General features: G+C 52.7%; 7 protein-coding genes across 7 annotated transcripts; 4 read left to right on the top strand and 3 right to left on the bottom strand.

Moving 5' to 3' along the window:
• Positions 1-135: 135 nt before the first annotated feature.
• Positions 136-1,936, top strand: ACET3X_000765 (uncharacterized protein; the record flags this gene model as incomplete). Its single annotated transcript, XM_069448097.1, has 4 exons — positions 136-370; positions 437-538; positions 588-1,644; positions 1,702-1,936. 4 exons carry the CDS (start codon positions 136-138, stop codon positions 1,934-1,936), a joined length of 1,629 nt encoding a protein of 542 aa, XP_069311007.1.
• Positions 1,937-4,627: 2,691 nt separating this feature from the next.
• ACET3X_000764 (uncharacterized protein) lies at positions 4,628-6,893 on the top strand. Its single transcript, XM_069448096.1, has one exon. It carries the CDS (start codon positions 4,795-4,797, stop codon positions 6,589-6,591), a length of 1,797 nt encoding a protein of 598 aa, XP_069311006.1. The 5' UTR covers positions 4,628-4,794; the 3' UTR covers positions 6,592-6,893.
• A 427-nt stretch (positions 6,894-7,320) lies between these two features.
• ACET3X_000763 (uncharacterized protein) lies at positions 7,321-7,700 on the bottom strand (the record flags this gene model as incomplete). The annotated part of the gene is made up of 2 exons (XM_069448094.1): positions 7,321-7,392; positions 7,455-7,700. 2 exons carry the CDS (start codon positions 7,698-7,700, stop codon positions 7,321-7,323), a joined length of 318 nt encoding a protein of 105 aa, XP_069311005.1.
• Positions 7,701-10,863: 3,163 nt separating this feature from the next.
• ACET3X_000762 (uncharacterized protein) lies at positions 10,864-12,639 on the top strand (the record flags this gene model as incomplete). The annotated part of the gene is made up of 1 exon (XM_069448093.1): positions 10,864-12,639. One exon carries the CDS (start codon positions 10,864-10,866, stop codon positions 12,637-12,639), a length of 1,776 nt encoding a protein of 591 aa, XP_069311004.1.
• A 341-nt stretch (positions 12,640-12,980) lies between these two features.
• Positions 12,981-13,760, bottom strand: ACET3X_000761 (uncharacterized protein; the record flags this gene model as incomplete). Its single annotated transcript, XM_069448092.1, has 1 exon — positions 12,981-13,760. One exon carries the CDS (start codon positions 13,758-13,760, stop codon positions 12,981-12,983), a length of 780 nt encoding a protein of 259 aa, XP_069311003.1.
• Positions 13,761-14,392: 632 nt separating this feature from the next.
• Positions 14,393-15,695, top strand: ACET3X_000760 (uncharacterized protein). Its single transcript, XM_069448091.1, has one exon. The coding sequence runs from the start codon at positions 14,441-14,443 to the stop codon at positions 15,656-15,658; it is 1,218 nt and encodes a 405-aa protein (XP_069311002.1). The 5' UTR covers positions 14,393-14,440; the 3' UTR covers positions 15,659-15,695.
• Positions 15,696-15,752: 57 nt separating this feature from the next.
• Positions 15,753-17,175, bottom strand: ACET3X_000759 (uncharacterized protein; the record flags this gene model as incomplete). Its single annotated transcript, XM_069448090.1, has 4 exons — positions 15,753-15,904; positions 15,954-16,046; positions 16,109-16,984; positions 17,040-17,175. 4 exons carry the CDS (start codon positions 17,173-17,175, stop codon positions 15,753-15,755), a joined length of 1,257 nt encoding a protein of 418 aa, XP_069311001.1.
• Between the last annotated feature and the right edge of the window lie 346 nt (positions 17,176-17,521).

Raw genomic sequence — 17,521 nt, 5'->3', positions numbered from 1 at the left:
GCACACCAAATCAGACAGCCCTGCAAGGATTCGGGGTGCATCTCGATAGACACGAGCTCCGATTGAGTGGCTGACAGCGGCGCGAGCACGCGAATGACGGAGAGGGCCGACCCAGTAGAGTGCCGCTAGAACGCAATGGAGGCCCTGTGGATTTGGAGCGTTATGCGCCTGTTTTCCGGGCTCTGGGGAGGATTGGTTTTAATGTTTTTGCTTCCCCGGAATGGCGTTGTGCGAGGATCTGGACTTCAGGACGATCGTACTGGTTACGCCGCGGCTGGAGAGCACATACCCCAGCAAAGACTACAGTCAGTCTCTTGCAACAAATCGACGAGTGGGAAAGACTCGGAAGAGCTGTCAATTATGGGTTGGGGTGAGTCATAACCTAATGGTCTATAGAGAGTGATGAGAGGCGACGAAACTGATCATGTATCAACAGGCGGAGATCTGACCATGGTGAATGGTTCACCGTTCAGGTGGATCTTAAACAGCCAACACTCGTATCAAATGGACACATGGACATGGCCAACGATCAATGCTGGTATGGACATTTCTGGACGAGAGACGACATCGCCACTGACGAAAACAAGGCCAAGCATCAAGAGTCTACGTTGAGTTTCGGACCAGAGGAAACACTCGTGACGACGCGGGCGAGGCCTACTACAGTATCGATGAAACATCGGACAGGTTCACGGTATTGAGTCGAAAGCCTTCAGACTACAAGCTCACCATATCTCTGGATGATATGTCGACGAAGCAGAGTCCGCGAGGAGCACAGGTTGATCTGGGCTTTCGGCATAATGCTGCAGTCAACTGGATCGTGTCTATGGACGAGGCAGGTAATTGGTGGTCGAATAGTGGTTCTTATTCGGATTGGATGCAGCAGAGCATGGGCTCATTGGCGAATAGAACCCTCAAGCACATCTGCATGCCGGGCTCTCACGATGCAGGCATGAGTACCTTCACGCCTGGTACCATCGGCGCGCACTTTGCGAATACTCAGACACAATACCTGGATTTCTATCAGCAACTAATGGCCGGATCTCGGTATTTTGACCTTCGTCCGGTGCTCTCTCGGGGGCAATGGGTGGCCGGTCACTACGGCCAAGTTGGCGACATCTGGCTCGGTGGTAATGGACAGACGCTTGGAGAGATCATACGCCAGATCAACGACTTTACAGCAGATTACCAAGAGCTCATCATTATAAATTTGAGCCACACGCTCGACACAGACAACAAGTACAAAGACCTGACGCAAGCGCAGTGGAACGATCTTTTCACCACATTAAAGCGCATCAACAACCGCTACACTATCAGCAACCCAGGAACCACTGATCTCTCTGATAAACGCCTAGTCGAATTCATCGCCCATCGCGCCTCGGTTCTTATTGTCGCCCAGATACCTGGAGGTATAACACTAGGCGACTTTGCAAGCCAGGGTTTCTACTCTGGCGACAACTTCCCGTTCTACGACGAATACAGCAACAGCAACAACCTTGCCAATATGAAGAGTGATCAGTTGGCCAAACTAAAGCAGAATCGAAACATTGTGGCCGAAGAAAACGAGAAGAAGGATACTTTCCACATCTTCTCTTGGACGCTGACGCAGCAGCCTGAAGATGTGTTGAATTTTGACAAAGCCATCATGTTCGTAACTCGCCCTCGCTGTCCACGATTCCCCTCTTAGGCTAACGTAACATTCAGGAATATGGCAGCCTCAGCGTTTGATGATCTAATAAGCGAAGCCTGGAACGCCTTCACACCGCAGAGCTTCCCAAACGTGCTGTTTGTAGACAGTCTTGGAATCAGAGATAAGAGTGTGGTATTCCCTTTCGACAAACCAAAGCAGGGGTTACAGGCCAATTACGATATTGCTGCGTTTGCTGTTGCAGTGAACAATGGGATTGCGGGGAGGAACGGGATCGTCACTGGGGGATGAGGGTGGATAATTGGTGATCTGACCGGACTGGAAGAGTGGAGGTTTTGTGCAGCGATCAAGATTCGGTCAAGGGTGTCAAGTGAGACTGTGGTTGATCTATGACGCAGACTGTGAATACAAAAGTATACTACTGTGGAGAAATATCCATAGTTTATGGGTCGTGGCTATCCACCGGCAGTGCTCCTCGTCAGACCTTCCTTGTTCCTTCGGTCTGGTTCCCTTCCGGACAAAAGATCTCACAGATTCTTTGTTAGCAGGTACGGAGGTTAGTAAGAGGGCTGCAAGTGGATCTTGACGAACATATCCGACTCCGCATCCGCATCGCATCTCGATATCGGCAGATATAGCGACGATCAACATCTCTCGAGGTGTTATTCATACTTGCGGACAGGTACCCGAGGTTGGAGATCTGCGACTGATCAGCAGTGGAACGTCAATCATCTGTGCGACAACGTTGTATCGTTCGTGCATGTAACCGATGCTGATCTTCGATGTTAGGTTCGACCTATCCACTTACAGTCCACTTGTTGTGCGACAAAGGCACGCCTGGCGGACGAGGAAACAAATGTTAGTGCAGGAAAAGGAAGACGTCTTGGTTGTGCCACATGCCCAGACAGACCACACCCCCTGAGGCTGTCATGTACATCAACTTCTCAGGCTGCAGCCGATATGCTCATAATGCAATACGAATATTTGCGGGTATATGGCATGCGCCAAGTGCCAGGAGATGCAACGGCAGAGCAAGTGCTTGTTCTTGCTTAGCAGAAGAAGCTATATGGGTAGGGGACGCCTTATTTCTCCACATGGTTTACTTGGCTCAATCGCCCCTTGGAGACGCTAGATCCAGCGTAAGGGAAGAAAAAGAATACAGGACCGCAGCTGGATATTGAGAGTGTGGAGGCTGTATGGCCGTCCTATCCGGTTCTGACCGTGTGCGTCAGGTTAGATTGCTAGGCTATGAGTGGGATGCGTGAGCGGCACAAGGGTCAGTGGTGATGCCTGACATGCCAGCTCGCGCGGCACCGGGAGGCGGAAGTGCAGATATGCAATCGGGAGCTCTTACCAGTCTCAATACAGGCCATAAACGAGCCATCTCCGCCGTTGAACTCCGTGAGACTAAGACTTGCTAAGAAAAGTCGTGTTGTTGCTTGCGCACGACAAGGGTTTGGCTATCGCAATTTTGTTTTGTCGAGTCAGGCCGTCGGCGCGAGGCTGAAGAACCTAGTCACTTGGGCAAAAGCTTGTCTCGCAACAGCAAAGCAATATGCTCAAAATAGACTCGGACTTTATTCCTTGCAGTATTCCCGAAGCGCAGACATTAGAGCTGCTTCATGAGACTATGATGTGGTGGAGGTTTTGGAGAGGCGGCCTGAATCAGACGTACGAGTGGTTAGCTGCATGGAGACGGAGAGGGGATACGAGGTCTTCCCGTCCCCCTTGATTACAGTCGAGGTCGCGTCGATGCAAAAAGTATTGATTATAGAGCGGCTTGCTCTCGTGGTTGCGTTTTGCAATGCGCCATTGCCATCTGGCATTGGGTCGCCTACGCTGGCAAAGAGTAGTGACTCGCGACGCTATATCGGCAGAGCGAGGCATGTGGCGGAAGCAAGTCTGCGGCTCTGCTGGAGGGTGGGAGCAATTAGAATTGAGTCTCGCTTGGCGGGATATGTGATTGGCCCATCTCGTGTCATCGGAAAGCCCACTCAACTCCAATTTTCCTCGGATGCTGCAGGCATCTGGACCACAGGGAGGGGGGGGGCGGCGGAGAAGAGACATTTCGACACAGTGGAGTTGCGCAACATGCTGCCTTTCGTGGACGAAACTTCATGCAATTGCACGGCTTGGCATGAAGGATCTGTACGACTACCTGCACGAAGACTTTGGCGGTAGCGCGGGGCGAATCTCTTGTCCCTAACAAGCTCCTCCAAGAGCTGTATCCGTCGGTTGGGCGTCCTCGGCGGCTGTTGCCAATGCGCCAGTGCAGGTCGGTGCTTTCATGGCTCAACGCCATGGCTGACGCCCAAAGGCCTGCACCGTCAGACCGGTCGAAGACGTCACATCGCCACGCGCCTAGCCTCTCACAACAGCCAAGTGATAATTTTCTAGCGTTTAGGCACAGTAACATCATCGCAATACGTTGCACAGCGACCGCGCGACCACCATGGATGCCAAGCAGCTGTTCAGCGAGGGACGACAGTGGAGAACGTCCGCCATGAATCACTCATTGTTTCGAGCAGCTTCCGGTCTGCAGACGTCAGAGGCGTACAATAATAACATTTCGGATGGCAGAGATGTCAAAACACGTTTCAAATGACTTGGATCAACCGTCTCGGTCTATTTTTCGCTCGACAACGCGAAAGAGTTGATGGTTCCTGCATGGCAAAGGAGTCCGTGCCACCCACAACCCATGACGATACCTCCCATTCGCGCATCATGTCCGCCCGAAGCGAAGCCGGCGCTGCGGGTCGACAGCTTGCAATCCGCCAGCTCCAGGGGCCTGCGGCACCAAGCTTCCTTTTCCCAGGCTGACCGGCATCTGCAGACAAGTGTCGTGAGCGCTAGCCGTAACGCGAGTCAACATTGGCACTATGCCTTACGGGGGTTGCTGGCTGGCAGTCGATCGTCTTCGTCCTTCATAAGATGAATCTGCCCGCACATCTTGATGTCTTTTCTTGGTATCTTCTGTTCGAAGTTCTAATTCTCCCTTATCTTCATCTTGGACATTCCTTCTTTTCGGTCCAAGGTTCTCCAGTGTGTCGTCGATATTGACCACCACTATCCACTCGCTCACCACTCTTCATCCGACCTACCAACACAACACTTAATTCCGTAATTCGAACCAATCTTATTCTTACACCATGCACTACTCCACGGCTCTTGCTGCCGTTGCAGCTATTACTCCTTTGGTCAACGCTCATGGAGCTGCCCTACCCAACATCGTTGGATTGAACCCCAGGGATCTCCGCGCTCGGGATTTGCTTTCTCGCACCGGAGCACGTTTCATCGGAGCCAACGAACTTCTCAAGCCCAAGACCCACGTCAAGACTGCCGTCGTTGCTCGTCAGGATGACCGCCAGTGCGGTGCAGGTATCGGCAACTGCCCCGCTGGTCAGTGCTGCTCAGGAGCTGGCTACTGTGGTACTGAGGACGATTACTGTTACTCTCCCGGATGCGACTACGAGCACGGCTCTGGCTGCCCTGAAAACGCAACCCCAGCTGGTACCAACACCTCTTCCATTGCTCGTACCAAGCTTGGCAACGTCCAGTACGGTGGTGCTGGTATCTACGGGTGCACCACACCGGGTACGGTCGCCATTACTTATGACGATGGCCCACAGAAGGTCTTTACCAGCCACATTCTCGATGTCATGGCTTCGTACGATGCCAAGGCTACTTTCTTCATGACCGGAAACAACATCAACAAGGGACAGATTGACATTACTCCTGAGTTCAGTGATGTTATCAAGCGCATGGACTCTGAAGGCCACCAGCTTGCCTCCCACACCTGGACCCACTTGGATTTGAGCGCCATCTCCCAGCAGGACCGTTACAACCAGATGATCAAGAACGAGATGGCTATCCGTAACATTGTCGGCAAGATTCCCACCTACATGCGCCCCCCGTACTCGAGCTGCACTGCTGAGTCAGGCTGCGAGCAGGACATGGCTGATCTTGGCTACCACGTCACATACTTCGATCTTGACACTGATGACTATGAACACGACAGCACCAATCTCATCCAATACTCCAAGGACGTTTTCCAGGGAAACGTTTCCAGCGGCCCCGCTGCCAGCAGCCAGTGGCTCGAGATTGGTCATGACATCCACGAGCAGACTGCCATGAACCTTACCGAGTACATGCTCTCCACCCTTACCCAGCTCGGATACAAGGCTGTTACCGTTGGTGACTGCCTTGGCGACCCCAAGGAGAATTGGTACCGTGCTGCTGATGGTGCTGGCACTACCAACCCGACAACTTCTGCTACTTCCACTGCCCCCGCTGCCACTGGAACTAAGCCAGTCACCACCGATGCTACTTGTGGTGGAACCCAGGGATTCACATGCTTGGGATCTTCGTTCGGTAACTGCTGCAGTGCTGCCGGTTACTGCGGTTCTACCTCAGCCTACTGCGGAACTGGCTGCCAATCTGGCTTCGGTAACTGCGGTAGCAACAGCGTTGCCCCTACCACCACCAAGGCTTCTTCGACGACCACAGCTGCTGCCACCAGCTCCAAGGCCCCTGTCGCCTCTGCTGCAGGCAAGGTCTCCACCGATGGCTCCTGCGGCGGTACTTCTGGTTTCACCTGCGTTGGTTCAACTTTTGGTAACTGCTGCTCCCAGTATGGCTGGTGCGGAAGCACCACCGACCACTGCTCTGCTGGCTGCAACTCTGCTTTCGGTACCTGCTCTGGCACTGGAGCGTCTGCTACCAAGGCGGCTGTCACCACTTCTACCAAGGCGGCCGCCACCACGACCTCCAAGGCCGCTGCTGCCCCAACCACGAAGGCATCCACTGACGGATCCTGCTCCGGAACCTCTGGCTTCACATGCGCTGGATCTTCTTTCGGAAACTGCTGTTCCCAGTACGGCTGGTGCGGAAGCACCACCGACCACTGCGGTACTGGCTGCCAGACTGGCTTCGGCACCTGCAACTAAGTCAGTTTTACTTTTGCGTTGTCTTATTTAGCTGGAAGCAAGAATCTTCAATCAGGGGGCGATCAATCTGTTTTCACCGACACATGACGGGGCTAGCCCCGTGAACGACACAATGATGTGTGAAAAAAGAATGCGAGTCTAACTATATTCCTGTACATAACTATTTTGTACACTACTGAATTGGTGACTGCGGCACATACTCCTATCTTAGATGTCGCAGGCTGGCTGAGAAGAATGAAAAGAAGTAGCACATCGCGTAATAGATCATGACGACTATCAATGCAAAATTCTCTTTATCCACCATCTTCAGTCTCAACATCGCTTCACTCTTTGGTCTATGACAAAAACCTCTAGCAGATCTTGATTGCCATTTCATCTTTAGAAGTGTGCAATGACTCTTCACTTCATGTACACTAGGTTTTGATTTGATGATCAGGTCTTCTCATAGCATAGCATGTGCTGATTGGAATGTCAATACGTGTCATGGCAGTGTGTTGGAACGGAAAAATTCAAGCGGAAATTGTTGTGCCGGCCAGCGATTTCATTAAAAAGCGAGTGTACATAAACAAGCACCAATGAGATACATGTAAGATGCTCGTGAGAGCCATTTTCCCCAGTCTACATTAGACACTGCAGGTCTAATGTCGATGGACCACTGTCCGTCCAAGCTCCCTTACTTTTGCGTACGCCTCGTCCATAGAAGGAATCGTAGATTGTCTACTACGGTCTTTACTCAGGGCAGACGTTGTTCTCAACCAAGAAGTTGTTAAGGGCGTCGATGCATCCGGCGCAGGGGCAGATCTGAGACGATTAGTAAAGTCGCCTACGTACAAGAGGATCTGGAAAGATGGTAAATCACGTACAGAAGGAGCACCACCACCAACACAGGCCAGAACTGCGGGGACGGCACCTGGAACTGCGAGTGCTCCCGCGATACAGGCGCCAGCAGCGACTACAGCAGCGCAGTCAAAGAGACTGCACTCGGCTTGCTGGGCAGCAAAGGCAATGACCTCGGCCATCTCCTGGTTTTCGCGCTTGGCAAGGGCGTTGGGAGAGGCGACAGCCATGCCGGCGGCGAGCGCAGAGGTGGCGATGGTCGAGAAACGCATGTTGATTGATTTGTAGGAATGGTGCTTTGAGCGAAAGGCTGGTGAAATGGTCAAGGTGCTTGATATTGTGATGATGGAGCTTGATGAGTTGTTTCAAGTCAAAATTCTGGACGTCCTTTATACTTGTTCTTCCCACCCTCTGTCTTCTTGTTTCTTCGTCGCTGCCCACTCGACCGGTAAGCTATTTCAGTCTTTTCAGCTGCAAGCCTGGTTAACAAAGTCCTAACTTGGGTCACTGTCTCGGGGTTCGAGGTCTAGCATGAGGCTATTACCACATCGTCTTTGGCGGTCTTGCCCACTCAACATCCTTCATTCACTCACCGCGCTGGTCGAAAGGCACTAGTGATGCCTATACGATCTTTCTCGAGTAGCAATGACGGTGGTGGTAAGCTGATCGCATGAGAGATGGGGGCTTGAGGCGTCGAGATGCCAAGACGATGCTACGAAGGATAACCTTGTGGGTACAGTAACTAGCATATGGCTCTGAAGAGTAAAGCTTGCTGTAATGATTCGTTGTTGCCATGACCCCAGGAACCTTGGCATTGCCAATTTAGACATGATCTGCTGAGGTTACACAACAGTTAATAAGGCTATATTGATGCAGGACGGTCTGACTGGTAGTGAAACCGTCTTCAGTACACCCTATGTCTTACACCGGCCCGCACGAGAGCCACTTCTTGCTCCGATGCGGCTGCAGTCATGGAATGGGACACCGGAAACGGATTCAGCGAGGTTGATCGTACATGCTGGCTGAACACTGGTCCAAACTGTTGCCAGCATTAGGCGGTCAATGAAGATGAGATGCTTACTTATCTTGGCTCCTGTTCAGGCGGGCACTACGTACGGACTCATCACCGTTTACTGACCTGGTCGATACTCTTGCCTCTTTCTGGAACACACTCGTATCGAATGCGATTTTGCTGTTACGTATTGTGTCTCTTGGTAGGCCGACTATGTTACGGGTTCCATGATCGGCACAATATGCAGTAGGCCAGGGTAATAACAAGCACGAATCTCACTGGTCACCTAGACCTTCGTCAGTATGCAAATGGAAGAGCCGCCCGTACCTACCCTGACGGGTATGAGATATAAGCAAGTGCTAACGTAATCGAACGAGAGGCTATGGCTGGTATATCAGTTGATTGAATAGCCCTACGTGTTCGGAATGTCGCACACATCGTATGGTCCGTCGGGCTGTGCATCCTGATCAACAAAGTAGATGACACTGGAACTCCAGGCAGGCTGACACATCATGTTGAGTTCGGGAAGGCTAAGCAGGTTGCATGCGGAGAGCCAAAGCATATGTCTTGGTTCCGGTCAGCGTGTGCTTGATGGGTGGGTTGTGACTGTGCGAATTACATATGAAACTTACTTTTACCCTGAAGCCTGACAAGACATCTCCCTTCACGAATTACACGTGTGACATACCCTGAATTTGTATGCGCACCTCTCAGGCTGTGCTGTTTTGAACGCTATTGTTGTAAGCACATACAAAGCCTCTTAGGATTAGGGCTATGCATACCAAAGACTCGATAAGGCCTGTCGTCACTGCAACATGGCACACCTGTTGGGAAGTTTCACACAATCTCAGCTGAGGCAGTCTCTCGATTGCAATATGAGAGACTATGGACGGTCGAGTTAAGGCATGTGAACACAAGCTGTTCTGCACGACCTTGATACTGGCGAAGCGTCATGAAAACTTGTCTTCGTCCTCTCTGAACCTTGACGGCTGTAGAACAACGTGAAAACATGGGCGCAAGTTAGGAGTAAAAGAACGTCTTACTGAGAAGTCTTGAAGCTTGATGGAGAGAGTATTTCCCATGAGGGCCAAAAAAGGCGCCTCTGTCGGCCAATACCCGGAGATGAACATCAGGAGAAAAAAAAGAAACGTGTCAACTGCCTTCCGCCAGAATTGAACTGACGACCTCGTCATTACTAGTGACGCGCTCTACCACTGAGCTAGGAAGGCTTTGATGGAAAACCAAGCTTTTGAAACAGCTATAAATCGCGTTGTATGTTTCCCGCTTGGTAGTGGCGCATCACCCGGTGGCAGTATCTCAACTCGTGTAACAGCGGCACCCGCTTAGCTTCGGATAACAGCATCGCGCACGTTCCTGCTAGGGACTGAGTCGCGGAGTCGTTGTCAAAGATAGAAAAGAGTCGTGGGGAGTGTAGTGTAACGGAACGACGAAGAGTATGTTCATCCTGTGGCGCCCCTTATGCCGTCATGCACCGTGCCTGCCTTGCTGTTTGTTAGGCGAGGCAGGCAAGCGCTAGCGATAGCTGAGGACTATTACGTGTGGCTTCGATTGGCAGTAGCAATAGCCCACCCCATTTCAGGGCAGCAAATATATGGCCTTGCCGCGTCGATTCGTTGGCAAGCAAAAACGCGTTCGACGAGCGTCGCGCGGTCTGTTTGGTGCCTTGAGACGCGCTGGCGGTTTCAGTGGCAAGGCGTGTTGTATCGAACAAGATCGATCGTGTCCGCATCACGGTTGCCAGCGCATGACTTTGGCGAGACGCATGAAGCTTGGAACGTGATGTAAACGAAGCACGGGGTATGGCCCCGAGTGTTTTGTGGAGAAGCAGACAGAAGTCTGGGGCGGGTGATGAGTTAAGCGCAAGCCCATTCACATGCCACCGCAGCCACGCCGCCAAGGCACCAAATTAAGAAAGCGAGCGATTTGAGCCTCTCCCGCTGATCGCGGTCCTTTCTTCCAGCACCCCTTCAAACACGTCTCTTCACTACACCGCGACACACCACCAAGACAGACTTACTGCCAGGCTCCGTATCCTGGCTCCGATTATCACCATTCCCAATATTCCGACACGACCATCTATGGGCTCTGCTTCCTTCGCCGTGACCACTTTCCTCCCCACCGCTCAGCTTACTGCAGTTGGCACCTTCTTTCCCTACAGCGCACTGAGCTCAGGTCTGAACAGGACGGACGCCTCTTTCGCGTCGCTGGTCCGGCTAGGGGTAGGAGTTCCGCCGTGAATCTTCGCGGCGGACTGTAGTATTACTGGTCTGCCCAAGACGGGCATTGGATGTGCGCGCAGTTCCCTCTGAAAGGGGCGCAAATGCTAATCGCGAGCAGAATCCGCGCGCAGTCTGAAGAGTGACGACTCTATTATATCGTACTACCCCACCACTACCGTCATCATGGTTTTCGCATTCGACAAGAACGATGCGCATCTTCCAGCCAGTGCGCTGCCAAATCCCGAGCCTGCCGTGCCAGACGACGTCGACATGTTCGCACCGGGCAACATGGACATGAGCCCTCCGAACGTGCCCCTCCATGTAGGCACCCCGCCGATCAACATCGTTAGCCCTATGCCCAAGCGCACAATGCGGCCCGATGCCGAAAGCACGCAGCAGGGACCGGACAAGTTGGATTTTGACGCTGTCATGAGGAAGGCCCAGAAGAACAAGAAAAAGAAGAAGAAGAGTCTGAAGGCAGGCCTGCAGGCTACGAATGTCACTCGAGGCTTCCACACTCCCGTCACGTCTGGTGGGGAGGAGTCGGATTATTCTCTGGCGACTACACCACGTTTTGGTCCTGTTCGCTCTGGACTTCCAAGCGTGACCAGCAGCCCAGCGCTCCGCCCTCAATCTACGGCGGGAGGCATCAGCAACCTCAAAGCCCAGCTCGAGGCGCTGAATCTAGGCTCGAGGAGCGACTCGCCCATGAAGGACTCCCCAGGAAAAGGTGTTCCCATGAGCAGGGTCGCGTCGCACTTGTCGAGCAACACTAGCATGTCGGGCCGGGACAGCGACAGTGATCGCACCGAGATGGAGAGCTATGAGATCGACCTTAACGCCGAAGACTTTAGCGTCGACACGCTCTCCAAATCCTCGACCATGTTGAACAACGGTATCGCGCGCAAGATGACGGCAGAAGACTTTGAGCCGTTGATGTGTCTGGGCAAGGGCAGCTATGGCACCGTCTTGTTGGTGAGGCAGCGCGCCACAGGCCGTCTTTTCGCGCAGAAGCAGTTCAAAAAGGCCTCCATCACTGTGCATAAGAAGCTCATCGAGCAGACCAAGACGGAGCGCAATGTTCTTGAGAGTGTGAACCGTCACCCGTTCATCGTCAACTTCTACTACGCCTTCCAAGACCAGGAGAAGCTGTACCTCATCCTCGAGTATGCCCAGGGAGGCGAGCTCTTCCACCACCTTGAAGCCGAGCGCATGTTTTCTGAAGATGCAGCGGCCTTCTACATGGCCGAAATGGTGCTTGCTCTCGACCACCTTCACCGCACAGTCGGCGTCATCTACCGTGATCTCAAGCCAGAGAACTGCCTTCTCGATTCCGAGGGCCATCTGCTCCTCACCGACTTCGGCCTCAGCAAAGTCAGTCTTGACGAAGACAACCCTTGCCGCTCCTTCCTCGGCACCGTAGAGTACATGGCTCCGGAAGTAGTCCAAGGCCTCGAGTACGGCGCTGCAGTCGACTGGTGGTCCTTGGGCGCGCTTGGTTTCGACCTCCTCACTGGTGCTCCTCCCTTTACCGGCAACAACAATGCAAAGATTCAGGAAAAAATTGTAAAACAGAAACTCGCATTGCCGTATTACCTCAGCGCCGAAGCCAAAGACCTTCTCACTCGCCTCCTCCGCAAAGACCCAAAGAAACGCCTAGGGTTCAACATGGCCAAGGATCTGCCCAATATCAAGAAACATAGGTTTTTCCGCAAGATCGATTGGAAGAAGCTGGAAGCGAGGGAGCTGACACCACCGATTCAACCACTCATCACAGACCCGGAGTTGGCAGAGAACTTTGCGCAGGACTTTACCGATCTTCCGTTGAGTCCTGTTCTTTCGAGGAAGTTTGAGGACTTGATCCCTGAAAGCCAGAGCCAGGCTTCTAACAATCCGTTCGGTGGATTTAGCTTTGTAGCTAGTCAGAGCCTGTTGGATAGTGGAGAGTGGGGATGCTAGGGGAATGCAGTGGGGTTTCTATTTGCATTTTTGGGTTTGGGTTTTGTCTGTTGTTCACATTGCTGGATAGAAAGAGTGTAATGGAACGTCATCGCTTCGTCGTGTTTGATTCAACAACAAGTACGTCATCACTGCAGAACAGCATAGAAGTCAATGTGAATGGCTACTGGGTAGAATTCTGTTCTCATAGGCTGACTAAACCATCTCATTCCAAACTCCATGCTCGTGCCGTCATCGGTATCATGCGCAAGTATTCATACAGACTGTAAACCAAGTGGGAATCGTAAAACCGAAAGAAAGGCCATATCAGCCCTCTGCTATCAACACGCTAGTGTTTGCATCTAAGAAGAAGGTGCGGCAGCGGCAGCGTAGGATTCTGCGCCCTTCTCGTTCTCACCCTGGGCGGGCTTCTCGTTGCTCTCAGTGGTAGCAGCAGTACCCTCCTCAGTAGCAGGCTTCTGCTTCTTAAGGTCCGCCAAATGCCTGGCCTCGTTGTGGACGTCCATGACGGTCTTGTTTCCCTGCTCGTAGAAAGCACGAAGCTTCTGTCCAGTGGGTGTGGATGCGGCCTTGTCAAAGTAGCTGGTCATCATGTTGAAGGCAGCGTAGCCCTTGTTTGTTACGCCAAGCTTCTGGTCGACGACCTGCGCCTTCTGTGTAGCCTGAGTCTTCTGGTCGAAGTTGTTGAGGAAGTTCATGAACTTGGCACTGTAGCCGTTTTGCTTGTCGGCTGCAAGAGCCTTCTCGATGGCCTTGTCGGAGATGGCATAGCCGTGGGCGAGGTACTCGGCGATGATGCGTGCGCGGGGCTTCTGCTCCTGCTCGATGTGGTGGTCGCCGTCCTTGGCGTCTTCGGCGGCAGCAGACTTGTCGCCGGCAATCTCGTCGATGCTCTTAGCTGATGTGACCTGGACCGAGTTGTGTCCAAGCTGTGTGTTGTCGAGGAGGAGGGCCGTCTTGGCGGCGGCGGCCTTCTCAAAGGTGACGGAGGCTGACTGTGTGTCGTCGCCCGAGGGCTTCACACTGATGGACTGGATCTTTCCGCAGAAGGAGAAGAAGCTCTTGATCTCATCCTCGCTGGTCTTTGCGGAGATGTTCTCGACGTTGACGGTAGCAGCCATGTTGATGTATGTGTAGGGTTAGGGGGTGCTTTGAGAAGACTGAGCTGTAATGGTGTAGTAGTTGAGGGGTGCAGTGATGCTATGAGTGATGTGGTGGACCAGGTGTTGCAGACAGGGTCTATTTGTAGTGGTCGAGGGGTGTAAGAAGCCAGTTCAGGGAGGGGCACAGCCTGGCAACGCATGGGCTGATGACGTCGCGTGGGGCGGTGCTAGTGGCGTCTAGATGCCATCACTCTAGGGCGGGCGGGAAGCTTCACGAAGCGCTGCTTGGGCTGTCTTGCATGTGAATGCCTACCGCCACTGGTTGCTTCTTCGCACCAGCTCACGGCGCATGTCGTGGCTGAATGCCGCCTATACACGCGCATCTTCACGGGCATCTATCGCTGAAAGTGCATTGACAAGTGGATATTTGGGTCTCGAGAAGCAATCAGGATTGGCATGTGAGGCACTGCACTACTCGAGCGTATGGAGAGCACAAATACAGCATCTGCATACATTCGCACGTCAGGATTAAGTGTAGATGCGTACCTGGTGGGGATGTAATGCTTGCTGTGAAGCTCCATTGCTCCACCATACCTCGGCCTTAGCAACGTCATAGCTCCGTCTTCTCAAAACATCTCCCACGAGCTCCACCCGCTGCCAGCCCACACAACAGTCGCATAGCGTCTGCATCATTCGCAATGGCCTCCAAACTGCTTTCACCGTCCCCACGATTAGCGCAGTCATGCCTGCGTCGCACGCGAAACCTAGCGCCGACCGTGTCTCGACTCCCACAGCGCCGCTGCATCTCCGCATACGGCTACGAACAAGCCAAAGCCCTCACCTTCTCCGACTATGGCGAGCCTCCGGCAGTCCTCTCTCTTCACAGCCATTCCATCTCACCACCACATAGCAACTACATGACACTGCGCTTCCTTGCCTCGCCCATCAATCCCGCCGACATCAACCAGATCCAAGGCGTATACCCTTCCAAGCCAACCTTCACAACAAACCTTGGCACCCCCAACCCGATCGCTGTTGCCGGAAACGAAGGTGTGGCAGAGATCATAGCACTCGGAGAGGGTGTCAAGAAAGAAGGCTTTAAAAGGGGCGACTGGGTCTTTATGAAAGGTCCTGGCTTCGGTACATGGCGGACACACGCAAGCGCCACAACCAACGATGTCGTGAAACTCGACGACCAGATGCGCGAAGGCATCACCGCTATCCAGGCCGGCACCGTATCCATAAACCCATGCACAGCATACCGCATGCTGCGCGACTTCACAACACTCTCCGAAGGCGATTGGTTCATACAGAATGGTGCAAACTCGGGTGTCGGCCGCGCAGCCATCCAGCTGGGGAAGAAGTGGGGTTACAAGAGCATCAATGTCATTCGTAGCCGGGAAGACAAGAGCAAAGAAGAAGCCATGAAGAAGGAGCTACAAGATCTGGGTGCCGACGTCGTAATCACGGATGCAGAATTGCAGTCTCAGGGCATAAAAGACCAGGCCAAAGAATGGACAAACGGCGGTCGCGCCCCTATAAGCTTAGCTCTCAACTGCGTTAACGGCAAGGCAGCTACCGCCATGGCTAAGCTGCTTTCTTCGTCCTCACACTTTGTTACCTACGGCGCCATGTCCAAGCAACCTTTGACCATCCCCGCGTCCATGCTCATCTTCAAGGACATCCATTTTCACGGATTCTGGGTGAGCAGATGGGCAGAGCAGCATCCAGAGGAGAAGCAGAAGACTGTTGCCGATGTGCTAGATATGACAAGAAAGGGCGAGTTCAAGGACATGCCTGTTGATGAGATCAAGTGGGAATGGGATACCAAAGGCGACGAATTGATAGCAAAGGTTAAAGATACACTTGAGGGATACAGGGCCGGTAAGGGTGTGTTTGTGTTTGGTAAGACGTAGACTATATACCCTTCTGAATAAGAGACGAACATTCCCCACGTACATGCGTCAAGTCATGAAGAGCTGTGCAATTATGCTATGGTTCTAAGTGTTCTTACTGCAAAAACACTCTTGACCCATTGTTAGGTAGAGGCGCTCTGAACAGCACAAATGGCCGTTCCCTCCTATCTGTCCCAGGGTAAAAGCTCGAACTAAAAGCAAGCTGGTTGTCGGTAAAGTAAAGGTAGCCATCGCTTCCGACAGACACTGTAGGAATTAGTTGCGTTCTGTATGAGCAGTATCAAGAAAGACTCACTGGTATCTACCCAGCTGATCCTGGGGTCTCTGACAAACAGCGTCATGGACGCGTTCATCGGGTTATGGAACCCGATTTCATTCTGCTCCATGTCTGGAAATGGGTACACAAAGTCAGTGTATGTCTCACATGCAGTTTGTTACAAGGACACTTACTGGCCGCATAGATGAAGCCATTAGTGTCCGTCTCGAAGCCATCGCTGAGACCTCTTTCTCCCTTGTTATTTATGGCACCCAGCGCCAAAAGCTCAGAAGCCTGGCTACGGTCCCGCAGGCGCTCGGTGGGGATACTATACAATGTGCGTCCACCAACAGAGCCAAAGTACAGGTGCTCCCCGTCAGCTGACAAGGCGATACCATCGCTGCCCAATGGTATAGTCGTAAGCGGCTGACCCGGACCAGGAAGGTAGTACAGCGGTTCTCCCCAAACATATGGCACGAAACCCCTCTCAGCCCTCGTCTCTTTTGCACCGTCAAGGTGGCGCCAGCTCTCGCCTGTGCCTAGATCTACGACGACAATTCCATTGCGGCCCTCGGACGACGAATCGGTAATATACGCTACTCCCTCTCCAGACGCAGTAATCGAAGGTCGCAAGTCGAAGCGGACGTCGTTGAGGTACGAGTCTGGAAATGCTACCGTGGGTGGGAAGACTATGGTCTGAATCACCGTGTCAGATTTAATGTCTACTCCGACAAGCTTGGGGCCGCCGGGAGACGCAGTGACCAAGGTACCATCTTCAGTCAATGCGCGTCCCGTGTCTAAGATCCAGAGGCGATCCTGGGGGTCCAGCACTACGCTCTGTACGCCGACGAGGTAGTTCTGGTAGTTTGCACCAGTTGGCGGAGTTGTCGTGTAGTTGATAGCTCCATTTGGTGGATTGTTAATCTCTACGCTGGGATACGGTGTCTCGGTTCCGTTGGCCGTGAGCTCTGCTACGGCATACTTGTTGTTAGTACCCGTGTTTGTGTTGTTAGGATCCAAGCCAGACGGGTAGTTTGAGAATTTGCGGCCGCCTTTCGATACGGTAATACCTGGGATTTGTGTTAGCACCTGTAGAATTGCAGCACTGCAACAGCGTATAAGTACCAGTAGGCCATTGGTCGTTGTACAGATGGACAATCTCAAGAGCTGGGCCAGCGACACCAGGGTCAGAGCGAATGCGCTGTGCACCAGATAGCACCGGGAGCAGAGTGCTCAACGTCAACGTAAGAAGGGACAACATCGTGGATGCAGCAAGATTCTGTCAACATGTAACGACCACGGCATAATGTCTGACAGGCAGTATATATAGCCTCTGAGCATGCAAGCGCAGTTTGCAAATGTCACCTCGGACGGTACCTGGTCGTCTGGGCATGGCTAGTCTCCACGTCATGTACATGTCAGGTACAAGGATAAAATCGAGTAGCTACCCAGGTATGGACGATCTGATCTGAATTTGAGGCTGCATCTAGAGAAGCTACCCGCTTACGGATTAGAGTCGACAGTGCATTTCCCCGCTTTTGTGATGCAACACGATTTGGCGCACCAGCACGCTGTGAGCGGAAATAACGCTGCGATCGATATGATTC

This window comes from Alternaria dauci, chromosome 1 (assembly GCF_042100115.1).
Source record: "Alternaria dauci strain A2016 chromosome 1, whole genome shotgun sequence".
NCBI lineage: Eukaryota > Fungi > Ascomycota > Dothideomycetes > Pleosporales > Pleosporaceae > Alternaria > Alternaria dauci.
The sequence above is the reverse complement of the archived record's forward strand: the minus strand, read 5'-3'. Positions and strand labels throughout refer to the sequence as shown.